We start from the raw sequence: 20,899 nt of genomic DNA, 5'->3' as shown, positions 1-20,899 counted from the left end.
TAAAAGCTTTTCCTTAGTGTCAGGTCCTTTGAATCATTTTGTTGGTCCATGAAGTAAAGAAAGATATTAACAGATGTCAGTAATAAACCGTGTGAATAGTCTGGGGAGTTGAGTTACTATGCTGTTAGGGTTTTCTAAAGTCCCTGGCTTTCCAGATATCAGGAGGGAATACGCAGAACATCTGGGAATCCTCCAACCACAGGAAATCACCAGAATATTGTAACCCTAGTAAGTGTACTATAGAGTTAATACCAGGTCTGTTAGATGGGGTGATGGTGCATGTGGGACAGGACAGGTGTGTTCTCATCTCATCCTACCTGCAATATGTGGCTCCCGAGGTGTGGCTCGAAGATCTCTGAGGCTACCGCACTGGGAGTCCTCCTTCGCTGATCTCCTATAGCTGCACACACACAATAGAACAGAACAGACAGAGCCACAGTGAGACAGACAGAATGGGCAGGCATGAGACACACATACACACTAACAAGCATGCACAGACACACACACACCAGGGCTGCACAATTAATCAAATTCACATCAAAATCATAATACTAACATGTGCAATATCCATATCGGAAGAGATCCATATCGCATCCAATATTTTGAAACGCATCTAAACCACATGAAACGTCCGTTTTTATAGTTTGATAAAAAAATGTATCCTCTTGTGTATTACATAAAAGTAGCTGGAGAGGCAAGCAACAGACACAGTATTAATATACAGTGAAGTACACACGCAAATACATTGTGAAAAATGTTGCTAGGGTAGTGAGAACCAATAGCAAACAGCTAAACAGCTGTGATGAGAAAACAGCTGACATCATCGACCTCAAGCGTTCACTATGATAACTCTATAGTAATAAGTACTGTAGCAATGCTAACCAAAGGGCTCAACTCAAACAGTACAAGGCTATTATCAAGTGCAACCAGCTTGCATATTCAATGATTCGCTGACTGGTACAAAGTCTTATTTCTAAATGAGGGATTACATCATTCCATTGATTCAGCCTCAGAGCAGACGAACCAGAAGACTGTGCCCTTAGGGCATTTTTTCAAGACTCCGAGCTTAAAAAGTAGGGAGATGCTCCGTGCTACCCGTTACTGCTAAAAAATGGCCTGCGGTACATTCAAACTTAACAGACCTTGTCCCACCAGAGCTCATTATGGGGAATTTTATAACAAAGTGCTCTGTACATCATTTTCAGAGCTTAGCCAGGCGTTGGGGTAATGTTGCTGAATTAAGGGCAATTAATGATGTAATATAAACATTGAAAGGCCATTAAAGACTCTCAAAGAGCAGGAGCAAACAGGCCTCCTCGGGGAAGAAGCCAGGGGAGCGGGTTAGAGTCAGAGGCCAGGTCCCGGGTGGATGTGAGGGGGGCACAGATTGCACAATGAGGGGCCTCTGTCCTTCACTGCATTCCGTGTTCTAGGCCAGACATGGTAATCACACTTCTCCCCCTCCAGTTATGCTGTAAGCATTTATCCCTTTCCCCTCCCTGAGGAGTGGGGCCAATGCCAAACAACATGCACTGGATACATACACACACACAAATACACACACACACACACAAATAATCATACAGGCATGCACACACACCGGCACGCACACAGACTGTACTCTGGCACGGTAGGGGAGGATACAAACAAGACATGAAGCATTGGCAGGCAGAACAACTCTGACCAAACAGTTCCAGAACCCGGACAGACAGACGTACAGACAGACGTACAGACAGACACAGCAGAGGGAGCTAGAACCCAGTCCACCTCTAGGAGCCCTAGACTGTGGCCTCACACACACACACACACACACACACACACACACACACACACACACACACACACACACACACACACACACACACACACACACACACACACACACACACACACACACACACACACACACACACACACACACACACACACACACACACACACACACACACACACACACACACACACACACACACACACACACACACACACACACTGTGACCCAGCATAGATCCACATCCCAGCACTCACACACCCGACCATCCGTTGGTTCAAACAGGCAGTTCATGTAGAACAGAGCAGAAATATCACAGATCAAAGCACACTTGACCAACTTCAATTATCATCTTTATATCCTGGCCGACAGAGTGGAGGAAATCATTATTTATCCTCTACAATGGTCCTCATCATTACTCTCCCTAGCTAAAAGAGCCCTGGCAAATAAGTGACAGATTGCTCTTGGGGATCTTTTGAAAACTGGAAAGTATACGTGGTTAATATTTTATAATAAAGATGTAAAAATGTTAAACTGGAACCATTGGGGGAGGACTGCGGCCACCTTGAAGCCCCTCTTCCTGCCAACAGCTCCTTCACAGTTCATAATAACACACACACATTAGCAATTCAGAGCAGCGCCTTGGGTGCAGATGGCCAATCAACTTCCGACTACTGTGTCTGACTGTCCCTGTCTCGCACACACTGTATACACACACACACGCACACACACACACACACACACACACACACACACACACACACACACACACACACACACACACACACACACACACACACACACACACACACAGTCCAGGAGGCCAATTATTGTGGTGGCAATCTAGTCTAAATGTGGCTCAATCCACACAGTAGACTGATTAATAAAGGTATACAACAGCTGGAGACAGTGATTCCATTACGTTAGCGGCTAAAACTAGCCCATTTGATTTTTACGGTTCATAAATGCAGCTTAACAAGGTCAATTTTGACATTACTTTCCCACGTTTCAATATTTAAAGCGATACTTCGGGAATTTGGCAATGATGCCCTTTATCTACTTCCCCAGAGGCAGACAACCCCATGGATGCCATTTGTATGTTTCTGCATCCAGTATGAAGGAAGTTAGAGGAATTTTGTGAGTCAATGCTAACTAGCATTAGCGCAATGACTTGACATCTATGGTATCTCCTAGTATGCTAGCAGTTACCAACTCTAGTTAGCAATTGCGCTTAACGCTAGTTTGCAACTTCCTTCAAACTGCAAGCAGAAACATAAAAATGGTATCCTCAAGTTCATCTGACTCTGGGGAAGTAGACAAAGGGCTTCATTGCCAAAATCCTGAAGGAAAGGGAAAGAGGGATACCTAGTCAGTTGTACAACTGAATACATTCAACTGAAATGTGTCTTCTGCATTTAACCCAAGGGTAGTGTGACTGTAAAAACATAACTTTGACACCTATGCCAATTTACTTATGTTTAAATTGGGGGCTTTTTCTTTTTAAGGGCTGACGAATCAGTATTAAGTATTTCACCACTATATTCATACACTATTCACACACCAAAGGAAGAACATTATGAAAAACTATATTCAAATCATGCTGAGACAATAAGTAATGCATAGCATAGTTTAACCTTTGCTTGACAAATCTCTGCTCTATCATTTGTTGCAATAGAAAACACTTAGCAGTAGCTACATATAACAGGAACTGACATTGCTACTGAACATTATTAAACATTATCTCTAGCGGAATGGCAAAAACAGTATTAACTCAGAATCCAAATTCAAACTAACTGTGTGTGCATGTAGATCAGGGTGAAAACCCTCCTTAATTCAAACTAACTGTGTGTGCATGTAGATCAGGGTGAAAGCCCTCCTTAATTCAAACTAACTGTGTGTGCATGCAAATCAGGGTGAAACCCCTCCTTAATTCAAACTAACTGTGTGCATGTAGATCAGGGTGAAAACCCTCCTTAATTCAAACTAACTGTGTGTGCATGTAGATCAGGGTGAAAACCCTCCTTAATTCAAACTAACTGTGTGTGCATGTAGATCAGGGTGAAAACCCTCCTTAATTCAAACTAACTGTGTGTGCATGCAAATCAGGGTGAAAACCCTCCTTAATTCAAACTAACTGTGTGTGCATGTAGATCAGGGTGAAAACCGTCCTTAATTCAAACTAACTGTGTGTGCATGTAAATCAGTGTGAAAACCCTCCTTAATTCAAACTAACTGTGTGCATGCAAATCAGGGTGAAAACCCTCCTTAATTCAAAATAACTGTGTGTGCATGCAAATCAGGGTGAAAACCCTCCTTAATTCAAATTAACTATGTGTGCATGCAAATCAGGGTGAAAACCCTCCTTAATTCAAACTAACTGTGTGTGCATGTACATCAAGGTGAAAACCCTCCTTAATTCAAACTAACTGTGCGTGCATGTAAATCAGGGTGAAAACCCTCCTTAATTCAAACTAACTGTGTGTGCATGCAAATCAGGGTGAAAACCCTCCTTAATTCAAACTAACTGTGTGTGCATGCAAATCAGGGTGAAAACCCTCCTTAATTCAAACTAACTGTGTGTGCATGTAGATCAGGGTGAAAACCGTCCTTATTTCAAACTAACTGTGTGTGCATGTAGATCAGGGTGAAAACCGTCCTTAATTCAAACTAACTGTGTGCATGCAAATCAGGGTGAAAACCCTCCTTAATTCAAAATAACTGTGTGTGCATGCAAATCAGGGTGAAAACCCTCCTTAATTCAAACTAACTGTGTGTGCATGCAAATCAGGGTAAAAACCCTCCTTAATTCAAACTAACTGTGTGTGCATGTACATCAAGGTGAAAACCCTCCTTAATTCAAACTAACTGTGTGTGCATGTAAATCAGGGTGAAAACCCTCCTTAATTCAAACTAACTGTGTGTGCATGCAAATCAGGGTGAAAACCCTCCTTAATTCAAACTAACTGTGTGTGCATGCAAATCAAGGTGAAAACCCTCCTTAATTCAAACTAACTGTGTGCATGCAAATCAGGGTGAAAACCCTCCTTAATTCATACTAACTGTGTGTGCATGTAGATCAGGGTGAAAACCCTCCTTAATTCAAACTAACTGTGTGTGCATGCAAATCAGGGTGAAAACCATCCTTAATTCAAACTAACTGTGTGTGCATGTAGATCAGGGTGAAAACCCTCCTTAATTCAAACTAACTGTGTGTGCATGCAAATCAGGGTGAAAACCCTCCTTAATTCAAACGAACTGTGTGTGCATGTAGATCAGGGTGAAAACCCTCCTTAATTCAAACTAACTGTGTGCATGCAAATCAGGGTGAAAACCCTCCTTAATTCAAACTAACTGTGTGTGCATGCAAATCAGGGTGAAAACCCTCCTTAATTCAAACTAACTGTGTGTGCATGTAGATCAGGGTGAAAACCCTCCTTAATTCAAACTAACTGTGTGTGCATGCAAATCAGGGTGAAAACCCTCCTTAATTCAAACTAACTGTGTGCATGTAGATCAGGGTGAAAACCCTCCTTAATTCAAACTAACTGTGTGTGCATGTAAATCAGGGTGAAAACCCTCCTTAATTCAAACTAACTGTGTGCATGCAAATCAGGGTGAAAACCCTCCTTAATTCAAACTAACTGTGTGTGCATGCAAATCAGGGTGAAAACCCTCCTTAATTCAAACTAACTGTGTGTGCATGCAAATCAGGGTGAAAACCCTCCTTAATTCAAACTAACTGTGTGTGCATGTAGATCAGGGTGAAAACCCTCATTTATTCAAACTAACTGTGTGTGCATGTAGATCAGGGTGAAAACCCTCCTTAATTCAAACTAACTGTGTGCATGCAAATCAGGGTGAAAACCCTCCTTAATTCAAACTAACTGTGCGTGCATGCAAATCAGGGTGAAAACCCTCCTTAATTCAAACTAACTGTGTGCATGCAAATCAGGGTGAAAACCTTCCTTCATTTAAACTAATGCAGCTTTATGATTTGAAAAAATCAGTTTCTATTCACCACTCTCAATGTTTACAGTTTTTTTCGATTGCTAAACGACAGTGGACACAACTGGAGTCACATGTGCAAAACTACAGTCTGCACAGCAGCAGTTCATGTGGACCAAACTCTAGTTCGTTTTTCATTGCTTGAACACAGTTTTCAAAACTCTACACACTTATCCCATGACTTTAACCACAACCTGCACAACACTGTGGATTTACAGCACTTTGTTCAAATGCTAACACTGCTGTCAAAACTGTGAACCACACATTCAAAACTGAATAGATTTCAGCCTTGTGCCTTTCAAACACTGCTGATTGCAATTTCAGCTGAAAGGCTAAGCAGTTGTCTTGTTTTAGACTTGTTAGTGAACACACACACATATTACAGTAAATATAGGTAGAGCTCAGAAAGACTCATTTTGGAAATGGAACAAGGAAGATGGGTTCGTGGAGGGAGAAGGGTGGCAGGGAGAGGGCGGATGCGTGGAGGAAGACAAAGAGCTGTTATTTCAGATGAAATAAGGGCTACACTTATAGACCATGTCGTGAACCATGGTCTCTCATTGAGAGAGGCAGGGTTGAGGGTGCAACCCAATCTGTAAAGATCCACAGTGGCATCTGTAATGCGAATTTTCCATCATGCAAACAGGTGAGAGTTACATCCTTACAGTAAATGAAAACATTACAGGAATCTATTTTGTATTGCAATTATAGAATATTTACACAGATATATATTACAGTAAGTTTGACTGTAAAATATATTTTACAACAGGACCCAAAGGCTGCCCCCAACAGGGGGAAGAGGAAAAATATTTTTAGATGCGCAGGAAAATGCTATTGTTGACATGGTTGTTGTCAACAATGCAATAAAACTGCGGGAGATTCAAGATAGAGTGCTGGCTGATAATGATATATTTGAAAATGTTAATTCTGTCAGCACAACAACTATTGCTCGAGTCCTAAAGAAACACCAAGTTACAATGAAACAGTTATACACTGTACCGTTCGAGAGAAACAGTGAACGGGTAAAAGAGCAAAGATACCAATATGTCCAGGTAAGACGTCTGAGGTTACGTACACAGCTATACAAAATATTTACAGTAAAAAAAAAACACTAGCATTTCTACAGTAAAACTGTGCACTTACTGTTTTTTCAGAGAGTAATGGAGGTGGAAGCACTGGAAAGACCACATTAATTTATATTTATCGATGAAGCTGGATTTAACCTTGCCAAAACACGGCGCAGAGGAAGGAATGTTATACGTCAAAGGGCCACTGTGGAGGTTCCAGGCCAAAGGGGGGGAAATATCACCATGTGTGCTGCAATGGCCAATGATGGTTTGCTTCTCAACACACCACTCATTGGCCCATACAACACAGAAAGGCTTATAGCTTTCCTATAACAGCTCTATGCTCAGCTAGTGCCAGCAGAACAGGGGGAGCCAGTAAGAAACCCCCAAGTTTTTGTCATAGTTTGCGATAACGTTGCTTTTCACCACTCTGCAGCTGTCACAGATTGGTTTACCTTACCATTTACCTTAAATAATTGTTATGTTCTAAAACTTTTAATAAATCATGTGAAAGAATGTCACTCTTTTCTTTGAAGAAAATATTACTTTGTATGAAGTCACTGAAATTGTTCAAACTGTAAAGATGAAAAGTTTGTATTTTCTGTATTGGTGTTTGATGCTAGTGTTTTTACTCTCAGTGTGTTCTGAGTGACAGTGTGTGTTATCTCAGTGAGGGTTGTGCATAGTGAATTTTGGCTGCACTGAGCATGTTTTGAGCCATGTGTTAAGAGTTGTGTTGCTTGGAATGAGTTTTGCAGGTGATGTGAACTGTTTAGCTCAGGTGACTGTTGGTAGTGCAGACTGTAGTTAGAGTTTTGCACATGTGACTCCAGTTGTGCCCACTGTCGTTCAGCAATCGAAAAAAACTGTAATGTCGGCTGTTAACCATGTCACAAACAGCTTTGGTTTCAAGATGGCTATTTACTACAATTTCTCAAATTCTCAGTACAGTGGCAATTTCTGAACCACAGTGCTATTTGAAAGTCAAATCAAATCAAATGTTATTTGTCACATGCGCTGAATACAACAGGTGTAGACCTTACCGGGCTTACTTACAAGCCCTTAACCAACAATGCAGTTCAAGAAATAGAGTTAAGAAAATATTTACTAAATAAACTAAAGTAAAAAAAATGAATACAATCAAAAAGTAACACAAGAAAATGACATAACAATAATGAGTCAATGTAAAGCGTCCGGGTGGCCACTTGATTAGTTGTTCAGCAGTCTTATGGCTTGGGGGTAGAAGCTGTTAAGGAGCCTTTTGGTTCTAGACTTGGCGCTCCAGTATCACTTGCCGTGCGGTAGCAGAGGGAGCAGTTATGTGTGTCAAAGACTCCAGGTGACTGGATGTCAGGAAGCTTGGCCCCAGTGATGTACTGGGCCGTCCACACTACCCTCTGTAGCGCCTTATGGTCAGATGCCGAGCAGTAGCCATACCAGGCGATGATGCAACTGGTCAGAATGCACTCGATGGTGCAGCTGTAGAACTTTTTGAGGATCTGGGGACCCATGTCAAATCTTTTCAGTCTCCTGAGGGGGAAAATGTGGTGTCATGCCCTCTTCACAACTGTCTTAGTGTGTTTGGACCATGATAGTTCGTAGGTGATGTGGACACCAAGGAAATTGAAACTCTCGACCCGCTCCACTACAGCCCCGTTGATGTTAATGGAGGCCTGTTCAGCCCTCCTTTTTCTGTAGTCCATCATCAGCTCCTTCGTCTTGCTCACATTGAGGGAGAGGTTGCTAGCCTGGCACCACACTGCCAGTTCTCTGACCCTATAGTCTTTCTTGTCATTGTCGGTGATCAGGCCTACCACTGTTGTGTCATCAGCAAATTCAATGATGGTGTTGGAGTCGTGCTTGGCCACACAGTCGTGAGTGAACAGGGAGCACAGGAGGGTACTAAGCACGCACCCCTGAGAGGCCCCAGTTGTGAGGATCAGCGTGGCAGATGTGTTGTTGCCTACCTTTACCACCTGGGGGCGGCCCGTCAGGAAGTCCAGGATCCAGTTGCAGAGGGAGGTGTTTAGTCCCAGGGTCCTTAGGTTAGTGATACGCTTGGTAGGTACTATGCTGTAGAACGCTGAGCTGTAGTCAATGAACAGCATTCTCACGTAGGTGTTACTTTTGTCCAGGTGGGAAAGGGCAGTGTGGAGTGCGATTAAGAGCACAGTTGGTTAGGAGCCCGTAAAACGTCAGCCATCCCCGCCGGCGCCATTATCACAAGTCAATTTAACTTTCAGTTTTATAAGTCAACATTAGTGCTATTGTTAATTTATGTATCATTTAATAGAAAATTGCAACAGGGCCCCGGACTGTCATTTCAAATCTGCAGTAATTTATTGGGAAGCTTAGCATTCCTTATTCCCTATTCTCTACATTAGAGCAGGGCTAAATGGCATCTCCGGCTCTACCAAAGACTCTGGGGCAGGTACTGCTCCACAAATTGCCAATTCAATTAACAGAGTGTAAATGCTCAACTGGCAGCTGGCACAGAGGACAGCCATTTTGGCTCTTGTCAGGCCTAATTCATCAGGCTGTCAAAGGCCTCACTGTGGGGATCCATTCTGTGGTGTGGAAACTGTGGACACTGTGTGTCAAATGCAAACTACACACACAATGGGACCAAAACTGATATTCTAGTGTCTCTCTCTCTCTCTCTCTCTCTCTCTCTGTCTCTCTCTCTCTCTCTCTCTCTCTCTCTCTCTCTCTCTGTCTCTCTCTCTCTCTCTCTCTCTCTCTCTCTCTCTGTCTCTGTCTCTCTCTCTCTCTCTCTCTCTCTCTCTCTCTCTCTCTCTCTCTCTCTCTCTCTCTCTCTCTCTCTCTCTCTCTCTCTCTCTACCTACTTTGCCATGGCCACCAGTGTGTTTTATTCAGCCAGGATGATCCCATAGTTACGTCTAGACTAACAAAAGGGAGATTTTCCTTCGGTCCACTAGCTGTGGCTAGTGAATTACCTCAGTGTCCTCAGAATAACAATGTCATTCTTATTCTGTCTCCCTCGTATCAACTGCCAACAACCTTGGAAACAGCAGTCACTATGGATCCAGGCACTCGATTCACCTGCTTTATTCACTTCCACCTCAATGTGCTGAATGTTAGAATAAGAACAGCATGTTTTGTACTAATTTTCCCTGGAAGATTAAGCATTTTGTTAAAATATTTACACAAACAATTTTTGGGAGATCTTACAGTGCTGTGAAAAAGTATTTGCCCCCTTTGCCCCCTCTACTTTAGCATATTTTTGATACTGAATCCTATCGGATCTTCAACCAAAACCTAATATTAGATAAAGGGAACTCTGAGTGAACAAATAACACCACAATTACATACTTATTTAATTTATAAACAATGTTATGCAACACCCAATGTCCCTGTGTGAAAAAGTAATTGCCCCCTTACTCTCAATAACCTGTTGTGCCACCTTTAGCTGCAATGACTCCAACCAACCAAATGCTTCCTGTAGTTGTTGATGCTTCCAGTCTCTCACATCGCTGTGAATGAATTTTGGTTGACTCTTGCATGCAGAACTGATTTAACTCAGCGACATTTGTGGATTTTCAAGCATGTACTGCTCGATTCAGGTCCTGCAACTACACCTCAATTGGGATTAGTTCTGGACCTTGACTAGGCCATTCCAAACTTCAAATGTATTGCTTTTTAGACATTTTCCTGTAGACTTGATTGTGTGTTTTGGATCATTGTTTTGCTGGATGACCCAACTGCACTTCAGCTTCAGCTCACAGATAGCCTGACATTCTACAGTAGAATTCTCTGATACAGTCGTTCAGGTCCTGAGGCAGCAAAGCATCCTCAAACCATCACACTACCACCATTATGCTTGACCGTTGATATAGAGTTCTTACTGGGAATGTAGTATTTGGTATTTGCCAGGCATAATGGGACCCAAGTTTGCCAAAAAGCACCTGAATGATCATCAAGACTCTTGGAAGAATATTCTATGGACAGATGACTCAACCAGCTATTGAGTTTAAGGTGGTAATTACATTTTCACATGGGGGAATTAGGCATTGCATAAATTTGCTAATTAAATCAATTAAATAAATATATTTTTTTTTGCTACAGTTGAAGTCGGAAGTTTACATACACCTTAGCCCAATGCATTTAAACTCAGTTTCACAATTCCTGACATTTAATCTGTAACGGTTGTCGTGGGTGGAAGAAGAAGAGGACCAATGCGCAGCGTGGTAAGTGTCCATATTGTTTTAATGAGAATACTGAACACTGAACAAAAACAATAAACCGACAAAACGAACAGTCCTGAACGGTGAAGCAAAACACAGAACAGAAAATAATCACCCACAACTCAACGGTGAAAACAGGCTACCTAAGTATGGTTCTCAATCAGGGACAACGATTGACAGCTGCCTCTGATTGAGAACCATACCAGGCCAAACACAGAAATCCCAAATAATTGAAAAAGGAACATAGACTGCCCACCCCAACTCACACCCTGACCATACTAAAACAAAGACAAAACAAAGGAACTAAGGTCAGAACGTGACATAATCCTAGTAAAGATTCCCCGTCTTAGGTCAGTTAGGATCACCACTTTATTATAAGAATGTGAAATGTCAGAATAATAGTAGAGCAAATGATTCATTTCAGCTTTTATTTCTTTCATCACATTCCCAGTGGGTCAGAAGTTTACATACACTCAATTAGTATTTGGTAGCATTGTCTTTAAATTGTTTCACTTGGGTCAAATGTTTCGGGTAGCCTTCCACAAGCTTCCTACAATAAATTGGGTGAATTTTGGCCCATTCCTCCTGACAGAGCTGGTGTAACGGAGTCAGGTTTGTCGGCCTCCTTGCTCGCACACGCTTTTTCAGTTCTGCCCACAATTTTCTATAGGATTGAGGTCAGGGCTTTGTGATAGCCACTACAACACCGTGGCTTTGTTGTCTTTAAGCCATTTTGCCACAACTTTGGAAGTATGCTTGGGGTCATTGTCCATTTGGAAAACCCATTTGCGACCAAGCTTTAACTTCCTGACTGATGTCTTGAGATGTGGCTTCAATATATCCACATCATTTTCCTACCTCATGATGCCTTCTATTTTGTGAAGTGCACCGTGCTTCACGGTTGGGGTGGTGTTCTTCGGCTTGCAAGCCCCCCCCCCCCCCCTTTTTTCCTCCAAACATAACGATCATCATTACGGCCAAACAGTTCTATTTTTGTTTCATCAGACCAGAGGACATTTCTCCAAAAGGTACGATATTTGTCCCCATGTGCAGTTGCAAACCATAGTCTGGCTTTTTATGGTGGTTTTAGAGCAGCGGCTTCTTCCTTTCTGAGTGGCCTTTCAGGTTATGTCGATTTAGGACTCTTTTTACTGTGGATATAGATACTTTGTACCTGTTTCCTCTAGGATCTTCACAAGGTCCATTGCTGTTGTTCTGGAATTGATTTGCACTTTTCGCACCAAAGCACGTTTATCTCAAGGAGACAGAACACGCCTCCTTCCTGAGCTGTATGATGGCTGCGTGGACCCATGGTGTTTATACTTGTGTACTATTGTTTGTACAGATGAACATGGTACCTTCAGGCATTTGGAAATACATCCACAGGTACACCTCCAATTGACTCAAATGATGTCAATTAGCCTGTCAGAAGCTTCTAAAGCAATGACATCATTTTCTGTAATTTTCCAAGCTGTTTAAAGGCACAGTCAACTTAGTGTATGTACACTTCTGACCCACTGGAATTGTGATACAGTGAATTATAAGTGAAATAATCTGTCTGTAAACAATTGTTGGAAAAATGACTTGTGTCATGCCCAAAGTAGATGTCCTAACCGACTTGCCAAAACTATAGTTTGTTAACAAGAAATTTGTGGAGTGGTTGTGGAGTTTTAATGACTCCAACATAAGTGTATGTAAACCTCCGACTTCAACTGTATTTGTAAGGTTCTCAGGTTCCCCAATATTAGGACTTGGTTGAAAAATATTCAGTATGAAAAATATGCAAAAATAGAGAAAATCAGAAAGGGGCAAATACTTTTTCACAGTACTGTATGTCTCTGTCATATAGTGTGTGCATCAAAAGTATTTCAAACATATTAAGAATAATATACAACCATTATTATCTATATTCAATATGTCAAAAATGGCTAACATTTACAGTGCATTAACAACTCCTCTAAATTCTACCGCTTCAGGTGTTTCAAACATAGAAACTGGCATACTGAAATGTATGGTTTTGAAGTGTTTCTTTACATGTTTTATTTGATTAAAATACAAAATCCTTACAATACTTAACCATTTCTCCTTCCATGTCCTTCAGTCTACATCCTCACCCAATGTTTTCAAAGTGGAAACCAAAATTCAAAAGGCACTGGCACATGCAGGTGCATGGTAACAGTTGAATAAGATGAGAAAAAAAAGAAGAAAGCCACACACTGCTCTTGATAGTATCACTGTTCTTTAATAAGCTTTACGTATCGGCCTCACGTTAAAGAACAGTGATACTATCAAGAGCTGTGTGCGGGGTTTCTCCTTTTTTGTTTTCATAGGGGAAACCAAAAGTCCATTAAATAATTGACTGACCACGGCTAATGATAGATCTTCTGATCAAATGCCGTAGTATCTACACACAGACAGACCGGACACTTATTAAGTCATTCCAATGAAGATAGAGAAACATTTGTTTTAATTAGTTTCCTTTTAAACATATTTCAATGGCTTTAAGTTTTCATGATGAGTCTGTTTAATAATTAATGCCCATTTTCTTTCTCATTTATATCATCAAACTTTTCATTTGTTTCAAATCGTTTTTTCCTTTTAAATAATTTGGATTTCACAAAATAATATTTATATAATTATTTTTTACAATATGTCCATCTCTTCTTAATCTTTTTTTCCTGCATTTGAATTAGCTACATTTTAGCTACAGTAAAGCTAACTGACTGACTGACAGTACAACAGTTGTTGTGGCCTTTTCTAGCCTCCTTGGCCTTTCTCCTCCTGTTTTCTGTGAGTATTAGATCAGCTTTACAATGATCCTGGATTGGGCTGAGTGGATATCTCCATCTCCGTCCCTCTCTGGTGCTGATCCCAGATTACACCTTGGGTGTCGGCTAAGTGAGGAATAATTGTCTATGGAAAGTTTCTAGGCCACTGCTCAAGTGATTTGGTATTTCACATTTGTGCCATTCCCTTCCTCATCACCAGAAACAACCATCAGATCCACAGATAAGCAAGCCCTATGAGGGCTCTGGGTGACAAGTACTGCCTAGATGTGATTCATATCAAAACTGCACAGAAAGGAGGCGAGAATCTGCAATAATACAATGTCTTGTCTTCCACTGCATTTGAGACATGAGGCCACAGCACACACACACTGATGTTAAACAATGAAAAGTGTTTGGCATGGAGGGGGAGCTTTCTCAAACCAGCCTTTGGGTTCATGTGCATTTGTTTAGAAAATGTACTTTCAAGGTATACCATACTGTACACTCTGTGTGGATAATACATACCAAACAAACAACAAGCTTCAGCCAGCTGTTTTAAGTCCCTCTGCCTTTAATTATACTTAAATCTATATAATAATCAAATAGTACATTTGCGCAATAAATAATTGGTGCAGTCAATGAGACTCCAATAGTCAGGGGAAATATCTTAACATATTCAGCCATCTCGAGCGTTTTAAAGATGCTAAACACAGATATCGATATTTTCCTCAGCAGAGAGGAGAGGATCGGCTAGCTGACAGGGAGAGGAGGGGACGACAGCATTATTGACGTTGAGCAACACGGGAGAGGTCAAGTTCAAGGGGCACCTCACCTCATTTGGAAATGTATTCATTATGGCTAACTGCATCTATTAGAAACAATTGTATACGTTCACCATGGCTCTATGGGCTCTTCTATGGGTTGGGACAGTGCATGCTTCCCAAATGGTACCCTATTCCCTATTGTAATTAGTGTACTACTTTTGACTAGGGCCCATGACTAGGGCCCATGAGCACTGTATAGGCAATAGGGTGCCATGTGGGACGCACCCTGCGCATTAAGCAGAGGAGCCTAAATTCCTTCACTCTCTCTCTCTCTCTCTTCTAGTCCCCTCATCCAGATAGACCCACAGTAAACAGAGCTAAGAGCAGCATCCACCCAGCCATCTCGACACTCAATAACTATTTCCTCCGGCCCGCCCTCCATCCCTCCCTCCAGCCTATTTGTCCTCTACTCTTGTCCTTGACTCTAACACACACCAGCTGGCACACACTCAAGTAAAAAGACAGCAAAGATGATTACACATACCAGTGTGAGTGTGTGTCTGCTTTTGTGTTTGTGTGTGTGCGCACATGCGTGCGTGCATGTATGGTGAGGGACAGAGGAGAGAGAGAGAGAGAGAGAGAGAGAGAGGGAGGGAGAGTGGAGTGGAGTAGAGTGGAGTAGAGAGAGAGAGAGAGAGAGAGAGAGAGGGAGAGAGGAATAGAGAGAGAGGGGGAGAGTGGAGTAGAGTAGAGAGAGAGAGAGAGAGAGGGGGGAGAGTGGAGTAGAGTGTAGAGAGAGGGAGAGAGGAGTAGAGAGAGAGGGGGAGAGTGGAGTAGAGGAGAGAGAGAGAGAGAGAGAGAGAGAGAGAGAGAGGGGGAGGGGAGTGGAGTAGAGTAGAGAGAGAGAGAGAGAGAGAGGGAGAGGGAGAGTGGAGTAGAGTGTAGAGAGAGAGAGGGAGAGAGGAGTAGAGAGAGAGGGGGAGAGAGAGAGAGAGAAGGAGAGAGAGAGAGAGAGGGAGAGAGAGGGAGAGAGGAGGAGAGAGAGAGGAGGAGAGAGAGAGAGAGAAGGAGAGAGAGAGAGAGAGAGAGAGAGAGAGAGAGAGAGAGAGGGAGGGGAGTGGAGTAGAGTAGAGAGAGAGAGAGAGAGAGAGGGAGAGGGAGAGTGGAGTAGAGTGTAGAGAGAGAGAGGGAGAGAGGAGTAGAGAGAGAGGGGGAGAGTGGAGTAGAGGAGAGAGAGAGAGAGAGAGAGAGAGAGAGAGAGAGAGAGAGAGAGAGAGAGAGAGAGAGAGAGAGAGAGAGAGAGAGAGAGGGGGAGTGGAGTAGAGTAGAGAGAGAGAGAGAGAGAGAGGGAGAGTGGAGTAGAGTGTAGAGAGAGAGAGGGAGAGAGGAGTAGAGAGAGAGGGGGGAGAGAGAGAGAGAAGGAGAGAGAGAGAGAGAGGGAGAGAGAGGGAGAGAGGAGTAGAGAGAGAGGAGGAGAGTGGAGTAGAGTAGAGGGGGAGAGTGGAGTAGAGTAGAGAGAAAGAGAGAGAGAGAGAGGGAGAGAGGGGTAGAGAGAGGGGGGGAGTGGAGTAGAGAGAGAGGGGGAGAGAGGAACTGTAGGCCTAGCTACAAAGGGATGCCTACAGTCGTACAGACAGTAAGGCAGATCAACTCCTCATATGCTGCTGAACAACCTGTCATGTCACAGTGGGGAGGGTCGTTGTGGAAGAGAGGCGGGATGGTGGGACGGAAAGCGAGGGGGTCAGTCTTACCTCCGCCCACCCAGTGTGTGTGTGTGTGTGTGTGTGTGTGTGTGTGTGTGTGTGTGTGTGTGTATCTATGTGTGTGTGTGTATCTACAGTGGGGCAAAAAAGTATTTAGTCAGCCACCAATTGTGCAAGTTCTCCCACTTAAAAAGATGAGAGAGGCCTGTAATTTTTATCATAGGTACACTTCAACTATGACAGGCAAAATTAGAAAAAGAATCCAGAAAATCACATTGTAGGATTGTTAATGAATTTATTTGCAAATAATGGTTGAAAATAAGTATTTGGTCACCTACAAACAAGCAAGATTTCTGGCATTCTCAGACCTGTAACTTATTCTTTAAGAGGCTCCTCTGTCCTCCACTCGTTACCTGTATTAATGGCACCTGTTTGAACTTCAGTATAAAAGACACCTGTCCACAACCTCAAACAGTCACACTCCAAACTCCACTATGGCCAAGACCAAAGAGCTGTCAAAGGACACCAGAAACAAAATTGTAGACCTGCACCAGGCTGGGAAGAATGAATCTGCAATAGGTAAGCAGCTTGGTTTGAAGAAATCAACTGTGGGAGCAATTATTAGGAAATGGAATAATCACCCTCGATCTGGGGCTCCACGCAAGATCTCACCCCGTGGGGTCAAAATGATCACAAGAACGGTGAGCAAAAATCCCAGAACCACACGGGGGGACCTAGTGAATGACCTGCAGAGAGCTGGGACCAAAGTAACAAAGCCTACCATCAGTAACACACTACGCCGCCAGGGACTCAAATCCTGCAGTGCCAGACGTGTCCCCCTGCTTAAGCCAGTACATGTCCAGGCCCGTCTGAAGTTTACTAGAGAGCATTTGGATGATCCAGAAGAAGATTGGGAGAATGTCATATGGTCAGATGAAACCAAAATATAACTTTTTGGTAAAAACTTAACTCGTCATGTTTGGAGGACAAAGAATGCTGAGTTGCAACCAAAGAACACCATACCTACTGTGGAGCATGGGGGTGGAAACATCATGCTTTGGAGCTGTTTTTCTGCACAGGGACCAGGACGACTGATCCGTGTAAAGGAAAGAATGAATCTATCGTGTGATTTTGAGTGAAAACCTCTTTCCATCAGCAAGGGCATTGAAGGTGAAACGTGGCTGGGTCTTTCAGCATGACAATGATCCCAAACACACCGCCCGGGCAACGAAGGAGTGGCTTCGTAAGAAGCATTTCAAGGTCCTGGAGTGGCCTAGCCAGTCTCCAGATCTTTGGAGGGAGTTGAAAGTCCATGTTGCCCAAAACCTTGTGAAGACTTACAGAAAACGTTTGACCCCTGTCTTTGCCAAAAAAAGGGTATATAACAAAGTATTGAGATAAACTTTTGTTATTGACCAAATACTTATTTTCCACCATAATTTGCAAATAAATTCATTACAAATCCTACAATGTGATTTTCTGGATTTTTTTTCTCATTTTGTCTGTCATAGTTGAAGTGTACATATGATGAAAATTACAGGCCTCTCTCATCTTTTTAAGTGGGAGAACTTGCACAATTGGTGGCTGACTAAATCATTTTTTGCCCCACTGTATGTGTGTGTGCCCCGTGTGCGTGAGCGCGTGGTTGTGTGTGCGTGGTTGGGTAGAACATGAACCATATAGTGTTCAGACAGAGAAAGGCTGCTGTTTCAGTCTGTTTCAGTCTGTTTCAGTCTGCCAAACAACATAATGACTCATTCTGGCAGAAAAATATTAGCACCAGGAGAATGTTTGGAATGTCTCAGCTGGAGAGTAATTAGGAGTTACCCTACAATGGCATGCTCCACTGATGAAAGGATCAAAAAAGGAAGGTAGGGAAGTAAGAGATCCCTCTATACCTTCTCCTTTTGTCTCTGTGGGGTCTAGGTTGCAGCTAGAGATAAGGGGAGGGGAGGAGTATGAACAGCAGCCGGGTCACTCTCTCTCTCCTCCAGACAGACATGTGTTATGTCTGCTCAGCAGCAGGTGAGTTACTGTACTCCGCTGTTTCTGGAGAAATGGGATTCAGTCCTGATTCAGTCCATGTACAGTACATGGCACTATGGTACCAATATAACATATTATCCAGGTCCCTGTATTCTGTCCCAGCCATAATATGAAATTTCAGAGTAAACTGTTAAATTAAACATAGAACATCAGCTAAATATTGAACAGGTGTCCCTTGAAAAGGAGATTTCGGATCTTAATGGGATTTTACCTGTATAAAAAAAATACAAAGAAATAAGCTTGTCATGTACTAGGCAGACTATCAAAAGGGAGAGTGAGACACGGTAGATGAGGGTGCGTTCTCTAATAACAAGTAGTACATCCTTTGTAGCAAGCCAGCTAGAGTTACGTATTCATTTCAAAGTTGTACCTTTCCCCACCCCCACACCAGACAGACTGTAACTTCACACTACATGCAGGCCCAGATTAAGTTTAGAACCCTATACAGTCAATTCAAACAAGGGACTTTGTGGTTTCAAGGAGTTACAATATTCAATATGGTTACATAATCTCCCTAGATCCAGTTGTTAAGAGACAATGTACAGAAGTACTGGTGCGGCCTGGAGATGAGAGTGGGAGATAGACTTGGCATATTGTGTGTGTGTGTGTGTGTTTGTGTGTGTGTGTGTGTGTGTGTGTGTGTGTGTGTGTGTGTGTGTGTGTGTGTGTGTGTGTGTGTGTGTGTGTGTGTGTGTGTGTGTGTGTGTGTGTGTGTGTGTGTGTGTGTGTGTGTGTGTGTGTGTGTGTGTGTGTGTGTGTGTGTGTGTGTGTGTGAAGTGAACTCTTCCCCAGCATGTGTGTGAGTGGCTGTGTGTCTGATAAAGAGAGGGTAATGTGGTCTCATTAGGGGCTGAAGCAGAGGACACAGCGTGGGAAGAAGACAGAGCTGCTGCTAGACAGCAGCCAAAACCCCCTGGTTCTCATTACACATTACACAAACCATGTCAGAGTAATACACTCTCACACACACACACCCACATGCAATTACACACACATTACATACTCTCTCTCACACACGCACACACACACACACACGCACGCACGCACGCACGCACACACACACACACACACACACACACACACACACACACACACACACACACACACACACACACACACACACACACACACGTGGACTACACTGTACTCCACCAGCTCCTTCATCCCATTATGGAGTCCTTTTTGTATAAGTTTGTAAGAAACGCAAATACAATGTAGCAGTTATTTGAGTGTGTGGACATTGGCCTTATACAGATTCCCTAACCTGGAATCATCCACCATTCACCTCCTACCCTTCAAAACATCTCAGTGAAGGAGAATAATGAGGACCCTCCCCTCTCTTCCCCTTCCTTCTCTCTGTGATAAATGAATGACCAATGCCTTCATCGCTCAATAGAGAAATGTAATGTTATTTCTGGCTGCTAGTATACTACCACTGAACTGTCTACTGCCAAATGAGTCAAACGATGACCTCACTACTCCATACACCTCATTTTAACACACTACACCTACATGAATATTTTAACACACTACACCTACATTCATATTTTAACCCACTACAACTAAATGAATATTTTAACCCACTACACCTACATGAATATTTTAACACACTACACCTACATTCATATTTTAACACACTACACCTACATTCATATTTTAACACACTACACCTACATGAACATTTTAACACACTACACCTAAATTAATATTTTAACACACTACACCTACATTAATATCTTAACACACTACACCTACATTAATATTTTATCCCACTACACCTACATGAATATTTTAACACACTACACCTAAATTAATATTTTAACACACTACACCTACATGAATATTTTAACCCACTACACCTACATGAATATTTTAACACACTATACCTACATTAATATTTTAACACACTACACCTAAATTAATATTTTAACACACTACACCTAAATTAATATTTTAACACACTACACCTACATTAATATCTTAACACACTACACCTACATGAATATTTTAACCCACTACACCTACATGAATATTTTATCCCACTACACCTACATGAATATTTTATCCCACTACACCTACATGAATATTTTATCCCACTACACCTACATTAATATTTTAACCCACTATACCTACATTAATATTTTAACCCACTACACCTACATTCATATTTTAACCCACTACACCTACATGAATATTTTAACACACTACACATAAATTAATATTTTAACCCACTACACCTACATTAATATTTTAACCCACTACACCTACATTCATATTTTAACACACTACACCTAAATTAATATTTTAACCCACTATACCTACATTAATATTTTAACCCACTATACCTACATTAATATTTTAACCCACTACACCTACATTCATATTTTAACACACTACACCTAAATTCATATTTTAACCCACTACACCTACATTAATATTTTAACACACTACACCTACATGAATATTTTAACACACTACACCTACATTCATATTTTAACCCACTACACCTAAATTCATATTTTAACACACTACACCTACATGAATATTTGAACACACTACACCTACATGAA

At 42.1% G+C, this 20,899-nt stretch overlaps 1 protein-coding gene across 2 annotated transcripts in view; it reads right to left on the bottom strand.

Annotated features, from left to right (window-relative positions):
- Window positions 1-20,899, bottom strand: part of LOC110505776 (neuronal PAS domain-containing protein 3) — a 481,806-nt gene that overhangs the window by 281,029 nt on the left and 179,878 nt on the right. For both annotated transcript variants that reach the window (XM_036963003.2, XM_036963005.2), the window contains one exon: window positions 318-400. In XM_036963003.2, the coding sequence (XP_036818898.1) occupies window positions 318-400 (83 nt within the window). The remainder of the gene's footprint in view (window positions 1-317; window positions 401-20,899) is intronic.

This window comes from Oncorhynchus mykiss, chromosome 25, assembly GCF_057628025.1.
Source record: "Oncorhynchus mykiss isolate SJ-2025 chromosome 25, ASM5762802v1, whole genome shotgun sequence".
Classification (NCBI taxonomy): Eukaryota; Metazoa; Chordata; class Actinopteri; order Salmoniformes; family Salmonidae; genus Oncorhynchus; species Oncorhynchus mykiss.
Note: the sequence above shows the minus strand (reverse complement) of the source record. Positions and strands in the feature narration are given on the sequence as shown.